Below are 12,049 nucleotides of genomic sequence, written 5' to 3'. Positions count from 1 at the left end.
TCCCTACTTGCTAAAGCATAGGGATTCACAGAAACCATCATAGAAACCACAGAATCCATACAGTACATTGAGTCCACACCGACAGCAATCCCACCCAGGCCTTATTCGTGTAACTCCACATATTTACCCTGCTAATCCCTTTAACCTACGCATCTCTGGACACTAAGGGGCAATTTAACATGGCCAATCAACCTAACCTGCACATCTTTGGACTGGAGCACCCGGAAGAAATGCACGCAAGCACACAGATAGTGAATCCAAGCCGGGAATCGAACCTGGAGTTATGAGGCAGCATTGTTAACCACGGTGTCACCTTTATGAAAAACAAAATTTGCAATATTTTTGGTATCAATTACAAGAAAGCCAAACTTCAACCATGAACTGAATACCTCAGTCATGTCTGAGGAGTTGCATGTCTCTTGCATTATGGACAGAGCACAGGGAAAGGTTCAGATCAATGGAAAAGACCGAGGATGCTGGCAATCTGAAATATAAGGGAACTGATCTGAAACCGTTTCTCTCTCTATAGATGCTGAGTATTCCCAACACTTGCTGTTTTTATTGCAAAGTAAGAACTGGTGCCAAATTTTCAAATGTTGTTGGGATCAAACACTGATGTGGGCAGTCCCAGAGGACCCCTCTGGAACCTGATGTCTCCATCACAATCTACAATTTTCAAAGTGGTGGCAGGTGGGAGGGAGCACAGTGTTCACTCTCCTCCAATTAATGTTCCTTCAAGCTCTTCAGGAGCTTGTTAACTTGCCAGGGCCATTAAGAATTAAGGTGATTTTGGGGAACCCAAACAGTCTAAAACATGTTAATGTGCAACTGTTGAATTCCACAAGGTCTTGATCATAAGTAAGGTCTGCAAACAATAAATAAGGTAAATGACAAGTTAATATGTTTCAGTGGTTTGGCAGTACAGAACTTGGGTATTGCTGAAAGAGGTATTGCTGTCAAAGCTATTCATCTTGTACTCATCAAGACAATTCACAAGAAGCTCGTGAAAACAACACAAATTTATACCGTATCAGAGTACTGATTGGTTGGCAAGTGGACCCTGATTGGTAGAATTGGTTACTATGGAAAATGCAGCAGTTGATGGTGACTGACAGTTAACTACCAAGTTTGAAATTTAAAACAGGCAGCTTCACTGACTGGTTGAGTCTTTGCCCTGAGGAACAGTTCTCACATGCTTTGTTTTCCTGAAACAGGTGCGCTTTGTGTATATGTTTTTTCTGTCACCAAAGGGCACTTTGTATCAATATATGTAGCTTCTAGTACATGCAAATATACCACACTGTAAGCTCGAATGACAATTTTAAGTTAGTTATCAGCATAACTCTTAGCACACTGAGGATTATTTCGCAAATATTGTCTGATTATGAACTTGAATCTAATGTTTGACATTGTATTTTGAGTTTTGTGAGCATGGGCTGGTTGGGTAGGGTCTGTATCTTGTCTCCTGTGAACAGCAGGAGGGACATGCTGTTTGGTTTGACCTACCAGTCTTTGGCCTGTATGTCTACAAATATAGCAGTGCATTGGCGCTGAAATTCGTATTCCAGGTTACTTATTAGTGTGATTGGCAGAACGTCATTCTGACTTGATGGCAGCATCTTGTTACTGCTGAATTCCACTTGTATCACTAATGCACAGTTAGCAGAGTGAAACAGCTAGCTTCACCTATTGAAATACCCTTCCAGGATAATCTAAGGCAGACTGAACACCTTTCAGAGCAGAGAGTGGCGGCCTTAGACCCATTGATAGGTTTAAGTGATACACAGTGCAGCAAAATGATGTGATCAGAATAGCCATCATCCCAAAGGGTGTCACTGATGCGTCCTGTTTCAGCATCAATCCTCCTTGGTGAGCAAATGGCCTGAATCCTATTTACAAGGTTGCCAATAAGGCCAATCCTATAGTGTACAGGACTGTAAGAATCGTGTTGTGGGTTTTGACCAGTGAAGGCAGGCGTGTGGTAAACTGTACTGGAGAACTCCCTGGCCGATTTCTCAACTAGAACGTAAAGGGATAGGAGTTCATTTCAGAGGTGAGTTTGAGTGCAGAATGGAGATCATTAAAATGTGTAAGAATATTATTATGTGTTGCTACAGATTTAAATATTACAAATGCACCACCCACATATCATAAAAGGGCAAGGACAGGATATTAGGTGTCATTCCATCAAAGGCATGTTTCGCATGATGTTTGTGAGAGCTGGGCCTAGAGGGGGTCCCATAGCCACACCATCTACTTGGACATATAGGGTATTATTAAAAACTGAACTCAACTGTGCCAGAGCCGAGTTAATAATTTCAATGAATGCAGAATCACGTAATGGTGGCATGTCCGGGTCACCACATGGTGCTTCCTTAACTGGAACATTGGTGAATAGACTTGCAATATCAAATGAGCACATAAACACAGCATCGCTATCGATATGCAGCGTCAGAGTCCACTTGCCAACCAATCAGCTCTCTCTTCTCAAATCGGTATCAATGAATTGTTTTCTCCTGACATTGGTATTCTGACAAACCGGGTGAGTGCAGGAAGAAAAGCTTTGATAAAATGTCTATTTTCTTTCAGCTATAATTAATATGTTCTGGTAGTTTTGATCAAATACAAATTAATCTGGTTGGTCAGCACAGTGAGAGACTTCTTTGAATTGTGGGAACGTTAGTATCAGCCTGTATTAGCGAACTGATGACATCTTGATCAATATGGCACTCTCAGTGCTCCACTGAACAATCAGCCTGAATCATGGACTCAAATCCTGGCGTGGTGTTTAAATCCATGGCTCCGCACTCACCTTCAGGCAACACAGAGCACACAACCAGCGAGGGACGCGCTCCACCGGGACACCGAGGGGTGCGCTCCACCAGGATGTTGGATTGGGGGGGGGGGGGGTGGGCTGCGGTGGGGCACTGGCTGGTGAATGAAGAGGAAAGAAAGAGCAGTAGTGATAGGGGATTCTTTGTTCAGGGGCGGGTAGACAGACATTTCTATGACAGTAGCTGTGACTCCAGGATGGTGTGCTGCCTCCCGGGTGTCAGGGTCAGAGATGTCACTGAACGATTGCAGGGCATCCTGAAGACAGAGGTTGATGATTTAGAGGTTGTGGTACATGTTGATACAATATTAAGTGTGGACTGAAGAATGCAGTTTTGCATCAAAAATTCAAGGAGGTAGGCAGTTGATTAAAAAACAGGATCTCTAAGGTTGTAATCTCTGAATTACTCCTGGTGTTGTGCGAGAATAGAAATAAGTGAGCAAATGAAAGAATAGCTCAAGAATTGGTGCAAGAGTGGGCATTTTAGATTCCTGGATCACTGGGACTGTTTCTGGGTAAGGTGGGGCTTGAACAAGTCGGACAATCTGCATTTGCACCACACTGGCGCCAACATTTTCGTGGGCAGGTTTGCTCACGCTCTTGGGAGGAGTTTAAACCAGCTTGGCAACAGGAAGAGACACAGAGCATTAATTAAAACAGAGATATGTTATGCTATAGTAAAGCAAGCAAGGCAGAGTGAGTACAGCTATTTGAGTGTCAAGAGAGTAAGGCAAGGCTTTAATACTATGAGTGTAATAGGTAAGTCTAATGAGTTTAAGGGCCTGAATTGACACATAGAACTGTAATATTGCTGTACCAGTCTATGATTCTACATGTGCGGCACAAAAGATCTTTATTCTCCAAATCAACTTCCAAACAGCAATGACTTGTTATGACTGAACAGCTATTCGAGTCTGGAAGGTTCAAAACATCCCCTCCTCTTCACATTCTCCAAATATAATTTCCAGTCCCTTCAGCTAAGGCTTAATTCCCTGGTGTTGGGGGTGATGCTGTCACTTGATTTGTTGTAATAACTAACTGAATGCGAAGGGAAAGGATGTTGTCACAAACCACAGCTGCATCTCAGTCATCCCCAGTTGCTGATGTTATTCATCATAATATCTTAATCCTGGACATAGGACACATTATGAACATGGCAATGCAGTCTGCTGCAACGCCATTTCAGAGCCAGGGTTTAAATATCAAAGTGTACAATTAAACCGTCAAATGGTGAGTAAATACTCACTCAAAACCTAAGACATGCAACAATCTATTCCCGTTGATGTGATGCTAACGTTACTTTCTCTTTAACCCCAGCTCACTTCTCTTGCAATTAATACAATTATAGCCACAGGCATTCAGATTCATCTCATAGAGTCACAGAATCCCTACAATGCAGAAGGAAGCCATTCGGCCCATTGAGCCTGCACCGACAACAATCCCACCCCATAACCCCACATATTTACCTTGCTAATCCCCCTGACACTAAGGGGCAATTTAGCATGGCCAATCCACCTATCCTACACATCTTTGGACTGTGGGAAGAAACCAGAGCACCCAGAGGAAGCCTATGCAGACATGGCGAGAACATACAGAATCTACACAGTCACTTGAGGCTGCAATTGAACCTGTACGCTATAGGATTGGCCTTATTGGCAACCTTGTAAATAGGACTCAGGCCATTTGCTCACCAAGGAAGATTGATGCTGAAACAGGACGCATCAGTGACATCCTTTGGGATGATGGCTATTCTGATCACATCATTTTGCTGCACTGTGTATCACTTAAACCTATCAATGGGTCTAAGGCCACCAGTCTCTGCTTTGAAAGGTGTTCAGTCTGGAGCTGTGAAACAGCAGCGCTAACCACTGTGCTACCGTCACTTTACAATTAGCCATAGCTGAACTCACTATCTTGCTTGCTTCATGATAGTATGATGTGTCTCTATTTTAACTAATGCTATGTGTCCCCTCACCCTGCTAAACTTGTTTAAACTCCTCCCAACAGCACGAGCAAACCTACCTACAAGAAGAAGAGTAGTCAAGGGAGATATTTACTTTGATTTTTTATAGGCCTCTGCTCACTGCAGAATTGTTTGAGGTCAGAATTAGATATATGATCAATTACAGACAAGTCTCACCTTACCATAGCACCAAATTTCAGATGGAACAGAGCAATACTACACTGAAATAAAAGAACTGCAAATGGATTCCTTATTCAGAATTAAACTGCAAGGATACAGTACTGTGTATGGTAAAGCTGTCCCAATGTTTCCATTATAAAAGAGAACACACATCAAGAGAATAGCATCTGCAAAACAAAGAATAGTGCTGTAAGTGATATATGCTACAAACATAAGATACACAATTCATGTAGGTTAATCTTAATTCAACTTTTAATTTCCATGAAACAAACCAATTAAAGAAAATAATCTCATTTCTGATCAAAGCACCCCACCTGAAACATAGAAGGTAGGAGCTGGAGGAGGCCATTTGACTCTTCAAACCTGCTCTGCCATCCATTACGATCATGGCTGATCATTCAACTCAATAGCCTACTCCTGCTTTCTCCCCATAACCTTTGATCCCATTTACCCCAAGTGCTGTATCTAGCCACTTCTTGAGTAACATTAAACATGTGTTTTCTCTTGGAGATTGCTGACGGGCCTTGAGGCATTTTCTCTTATGTCAGATTTCAAGCGTGAACATTCTTTACTTCATGTACACCAGATAAAAGTCATCTGTTGCAGTTTTTGTCAGGTTGCAGGTTGATAAACCTTGGTAACTTGCTATCACAAAGGGTTAAAGTATGAACTCAGTTGTACCAGATTTCTCCGGTTGTGTACATTTTGGATCAAAACTTGAAAATTGTAAGAGTTTATGTACCACATTTGCCTATTTCTTCTCTACTCCCAAACTGCTAGCTCCTTTTACAGGCTGCCCAGGTGCCGGCAGGCATTGAGAGACCCACCGATTGAACGAGTCAGAACTATGCCAAAGCCTGCAGCGACTTACATGTATACTTTCCAGCAGAGATCACCAGTTAATGGTCAATTGAAGGAAGTTGGGGGATTTGCTTTTATTTCTCTAGCCCATTTGATTAAAGCTAATCAAACTGCCCAAATTCCGCGTTTTTAACTCTGATTAGGCCAGGAGCCAAATTTGTCAATTTATAGCTTGCAGTTTCACTATTTAGTACAATTTTTGTATGCTAATTATAGATATTAGAGTAGGCAAGGCTGCCATTTAGCCCACTGGATGACTGAGGGCATGAGCTTTTCAGCTGGAGTTATCCTTCCTTACATCTTAATGCACTGTGAATGTTCTGTTTAACTTTGACACAAAGACAACAGTAAGGTAGCTTTCCCTCTCCCCACGCCCAGCCATTGTTCTAGTAGCATGCTAAATAATGAGTTACCTTGTACAATTAGGACTGGATACTCCAGGTACGTTATCAGTGGGTATTCATAGTAAGTCTGGTATGTCAGGAAGACCAAAAACCTAAAATAGATGAAATCATTTGTCTGAAATTTGTACTGCTGAAACCAGTTTGAAAATCTGAAATTGTTTCCATATAGAGACTGGAACATTCAAGTTACGTGAATAGGTTAACCACAGCTAGCAGCACACACATCTGACCCAAAGGAGGATCCTTACTACAGTACCATCGCCAGAGTGACTTTGAATGAATTTGACGAACTCTTTGCTTCAGAAGCCAAAGCTGATGATTATGAGGGGTTGTAAAATGCTTTGATTGAGGTTCTTTGTACAATTAATTGATTCAGTAAAGCATGCAACATTAATTTCAAATGTACTACAAGTGTTAAGTTTATTTTTTCACAAATCAATTCACACCACATGATATCAAAAAATGGTTGCAGTCATTACAAAGGCTACAAGCCCGATCAACTGAGCTGAAGACAACTATATTCCAGAGCCACGTCCCAACGCAGGCTGTTCCTGTACAACTACAATACTGCATCCACCCTGTAGTGTAGAAAATTGCTCAGGTCTGACCTATTCAAAAAATACAAGGCAAATCCAACCCGACCAATTACTGCTCATCAGTCTACCCTCGACCATCAGCAAATTGATGGAAGGGGTCATTGAGCAGCATTTACTCAGTGATAACTTGCTCACTGATGTTCAGTTTGGGTTTTGCCAGGGCCAATAAGCTCCTGATCTCTTTAACCCTTAGTCCAAACATGGACAAAGGACTTGTGGTGAGGTGAGAGTGACTGCCCTTAAGGCAGCATTTGACGGAGTGTGGCATCAAGAAGCCCTAGCAAAACTGGAGCCAAATGGGAATCGGGGAAAGACTCTCCTCTGGTTGGAATCATAACTATCACAAATGAAGATGGTTGTGGTGGTTGCAAGTCAGTCCCAGACCTCACTGCAAAAATTCCTCAGGGTAGTGTGTCCTAGACCCAACTATTTTCAGTTGATTCATCAATGACCTTCCTTCCAATCATAAGGTCAGAAGTGGGAATGTTCACTAATGACTGCACAATGCTCAGCACCATTTGCTCCTCAAGATACTGAAGCAGTCAGTGTCCATGTGCAGCAAGGCCTGGACAACATTCAAGATTGGGCTGTCAAGTGGTAAGTAATACTCACACCACACAAGTGCCACACAAAGACCAACTCCAACAAAAGGGAATTTAATCATCTCCATGGACATTCAATGGCATTGTCTTCACTTAGGAGTGGCACGATGGCACAGTGGGTAGCAGTGCTGCTTCACAGCTCCAGGAACCTGGGTTCGATGCTCGGGTCATTGTCTGTGTGGAATCTGCACATTCTCCTCGTGTCTGCGTGGGTTCCCTCTGGGTGCTCCGGTTTCCTCCCAGAGTCCAAAGATGTGCGGGTTAGATTGATTGGCCATGCTAAAAATTGCCCCTTAGTGTCTTTGCGATGCACAGGTTAGAGGGATTAGTGGGTAAACATGTAGGGATATGGGAGTAGGGCTTGGGTGGGATTTTGGTCAGTGCAGACTCGATGGGCTGAATGGCTTCTTTCTATTCTGTAGGGTTTCTATGAATCCCCTACTGTCAACATCCTGGGGTTACCATTGACCAGAAACTAAACTGGACCAGCCATATAAATACTGTGCCTGCAAGGGCAGATCAGAGGCTAGGAATTCTGCAATGGTAACTCACCTCCTGACACCCTAAAGCCTGTCATCATCTAAAGAGCACCAAGCCCAGAATGTGATAGAGTACAACCACTTGCCTTATTGAGTGCAGCTCCAACGCTCAAGAGTTTAACACAATTCTGGAGAAAGCAACTAGTTGATTAGCCCCTCCTCCACCCACAAATATTCACTCCCTCCTCCACCAACGCACAAGGACAGATAGGGATTGGGAAACTCGCACATTATGCAGTTAGACAGTTCACGGTATGTCATGATGTATAAGTCAACCACTGTTTTTGGAAGCTTCAAAGGTTGACTTATACCCCATGTTCTACGGTAAGCCAATGCTCTATGTACCAATATCCCATTTTCCCCTGAGATCACAGCGTTCCTCCCATTCTGGACTTGTGTGCACAAGCAATCTTAATTGCTCAGTAATTGGTGAGTGTGCCTTCAGCTGCCAAGACCTTGAGTTCTAGAATCCCCTCTCAAAACTTTTCCATCTCTCAAAATGTCTTTCCTCCTTTAAGATGCTCCTTAAAACTCAACCTCTTTGCCCACTCCTGTGAAGCATCTTGGGAGGTTTTACTTCCTTAAAGTTGTTGTTGTTAATAAATACGAACCAGTTACAAAAAATTCTCACCTCTGATGCACAAAATTAATTGTTAAAATGCATCAGATTACTCAGTTTTGATCCTGGACCCTAACTATTTTGTTGGCTTTTTTTCAATTCTGATCTGAGTCTTCATGATGACTACCTCAGCAGTATTTGTCCCACAAATAGTATACATACAGCAATATTGATATACATCAATTCACACCAGTTTCAAAAGTTTCCTGTATCCGCTTTAATAAATGAATTCAGCAGTACATAATGGCATAATTTACTTTGTCACCATTATTCACTACAAAGGAATAATAACCAATTAGAGAATTTCAATGCCAAGCACCTAGTTAACCAGTTACAACTGCGTGCACAGTAGATGCATTGACACATGTCACTAAATCTTTCAGCAACAGTGCAGTTTATTCTGCACTAACATAAAACATTACCCCTCCAACTCTGTAATCTTTGTGTTGTTACCCTTGATCGAGACCAGGCTGTTCATTAGGGACTTGATCACCACTTTGGCAAAGGTTTCTGCATGATCTCCTTACACTGATAATTCCAGCCCTACTTAAACTAATGCCCTTAATTTAAATACCTTACCTCAAGGCCTTAACATTATTTAATGCTATACACATTAAGAAAAGAACTGGCTAAATTGCTTAAGGTTGACTAGTAAATAGCAGATATCAACCTTAATACGCAACTAGTGAACAAGTCTCAACAAGTAATAAGTAAAATCGTTGATAACCACTTGCTGAACTTACATAAAATATTGTTTGGGTCAAACTAATGGATTTAAATCTGATAACTAAATGAAATAACCAATTGTCTTTATCTGATAATTTACTGACTGCAGATAAGTGACTTCTGACCAACCAATAAGTAGACTCATCAGCCTATTAACTGTAGAGTCAGTGTTAAATTGACAAGACCATCTAAGAAATGAAGGATTAAGGTAAAGGAATGGGTAAAGTGTCAAAATGGGTGAAATGTCGAACCGTCTCAATTAATCGCTGTCACAATGCAAGTTACCCCAAAATAAATTACAGAGCAGATCACTAGAGAAAACAACTTCTGGTTGTCTGAATGGACTATATATTAAATCAGAGCTAGATTGGTATTTAAGCAAATTAATTTGTAAACTAAGCACCCTAGTAATAAATCAAAATTAAATAGACGGCTCCAAAAATTAATAACTAAATAAACTGGATCCTAACGGGGAGAGAGGAGACTGGCAAGCAGGTTTTACTGTATTGCTGCATTAAAGCTAAGTGTATTCCAGACTGAAATATCAGATGAAATCGTTGTGAAGCTGACATAGGTAAGCAAAACATTCTCAGGCAGAAAGAAAATCAAGTGTGACGTTCATCCTCTAAAAATATCTTAACTCGCCTGCAAAATAACTTTGAAGAATTTTAAACCCCAACATTAATGGTCACACTCTGTAAACAGTGCAATTCTGTCACAAAGAAAGGTTTCATGATGGCTCACTCCATATAACACAGTCTATGAAAAGTTTGTTCTCATGATCTTAAAAGGCTGGAGATTCACACACTACAAAAGTTAGACAGGTACAGGGCAAAACAGGTTTCCTAGTTCCCACCTGTTTTGCAGATATTTCCAAAATTTCATAAAATATACCGAATAATGTTATGCATTTTCGTCTTGGGGAATTCTAATCAGTATAAAATGTATGAAAAATTTTCTTCTCTGAGAAGAAGGCATAAATTAAAATACAGTACAATTAACATTTGTAGAATTTAAATATTCCCTGTCTTTATCGTGAGGGGTTAGAGTTCTGTGCAATAATATCTGCCCTTTTTAGTTCCTGATTATCAATGCTAGCATTTCAGCACCAGCAGAGGAATTGTTGTCCATTCACATAATGCATCTGACCTAAAACAGGTATGAAGCCAAAATTCCTCCTGGGTAGATGATGCCATTGTACACCTTCTAAATTACTAGTGAGCTTGTAGAAATAGAAGCCTGAAGCATCTCAATATTACATGCACAAGTGCAGCACTAAATGTGTATCTGGCTTTCATTTCCCACTTGTCCTGAAGTTGTATCCTTATACTTTATCTGAATCATTGCCAACACATTGGGAAACCTATGCAGGACCTAGCTAAAATTGGTTCCCTCAAAATGTCACGCCATTCACTTCAGTTCTTTGGCTGCCCAGACTGCAGTTTTATGTTAAGGCACATTATATTATTTCAATTTAATTTTATTAGCTGTTACATTTCCCATATTGGACAGGCACATGCTCATCAACGTGACAGCAATCAAACCCCAAGTTGCTCAGTTATTCTAGTAATGTTTTATGTCAAAGTTTTAACTTTAATAGCAAATTTCATTATTTATTTTGGGGTAACCCAATTATTATTTTGTCTGTTCTCAGCCCTACCTCACTCAATGAATGCTCATAAAGACAGGACAATTAAAACTCCCTCTCAGTACTTTCTCCGAATCAACCAGGAGAATGCTTTTTGTTACTAAGAGAAGGAAAATGATCCATTTATCTGCAGATGGATACACCTCTAACAGCAGAAAGTCCAATCTGACAAAGCTCATTATCCAAGTGGAAGCCAAGTTATTCACTCACTGGCTCCCCATTGGGTGGCACGGTGGCACAGTGGTTAGCACTGCTGCCAAAGTCCAGGGTTCAATTCCAGTCTCAGGTGACGGTGTAGAGTCTGCATGTTCTCCCTGTGTCTTCGTGGGTTTCCTCCAGGTACTCTGGTTTCCTCCCACAGTCCAAAAGACGTGCTGGTTAGGGGAGTTGGCCATGCTAAATTCTCCCTCATGGTGCCTGAGCAGGTGCTGAAGCTAGGGGATTTTCACAGTAACTTCACTGCGTGTTAATATAAGTCTATTTGTGACAATAAAAAAGCTATTATAGTTTAAATTTCTTAGTGTCACATTTCTATCAACTTACATGTGCACCAGCCACAACCACCACAATTATTTCAGGAAATTCTCAAATTTCAGTGCAACTATCAGAAAATTAATTCATTTGGAAAATTCCTCTACGTATGTCTTGTCACAATTCTGTTCAAAAACTAATATTCACTGCGCCAACCACAATGTGTGGTTAGTGCAGTAAATATTGCAACAATAAGTTTATTTTTTAAAGAAGGATTGCCTTGAATTTTAGGTTGCATATAGTCTATCTAATTCTTTGTATCACACAGGAAACCAATTTGAAGTCCCTACCAATTCAGTGGAAAGTTTTAACTGCATGGTGCAACTTTGAAATTGCAGATAACACAAAATTTGCGATTATAGCAAACAGCGGAGAAGATAAATTTCAAGAGGACATAAACCGGCAGGCAAAATGGGTAAATCTGTGACAAATGAAACTTAACACAGTGTGAAGTGATGCATTTTAGGGAGAAGAAATTGTATAACGTTAGAGGGAGTAGAAGGTCAGAGAAACTCAAGGTCTTTGTGCCCATGTTTCTGAAGGTTGC

The 12,049-nt window shown here is 41.0% G+C and overlaps 1 protein-coding gene across 1 annotated transcript in view; it reads right to left on the bottom strand.

The window, feature by feature from the left end:
• The window catches only part of slc66a3 (solute carrier family 66 member 3), a 33,368-nt gene that overhangs the window by 10,463 nt on the left and 10,856 nt on the right, over nt 1–12,049 (bottom strand). The window contains exons 2-3 of the mRNA XM_080192160.1: nt 6,251–6,333; nt 5,074–5,143 (exon numbers count right to left, since the gene is read on the bottom strand). Coding sequence (XP_080048286.1) covers nt 5,074–5,143; nt 6,251–6,333 — 153 coding nt within the window. The remainder of the gene's footprint in view (nt 1–5,073; nt 5,144–6,250; nt 6,334–12,049) is intronic.

This window comes from Carcharhinus amblyrhynchos, chromosome 7 (genome assembly GCF_965287045.1).
Source record: "Carcharhinus amblyrhynchos chromosome 7, sCarAmb.v2.hapA, whole genome shotgun sequence".
NCBI classification, from domain to species: Eukaryota; Metazoa; Chordata; class Chondrichthyes; order Carcharhiniformes; family Carcharhinidae; genus Carcharhinus; species Carcharhinus amblyrhynchos.
This window is presented reverse-complemented; position numbering and strand designations above follow the sequence as displayed.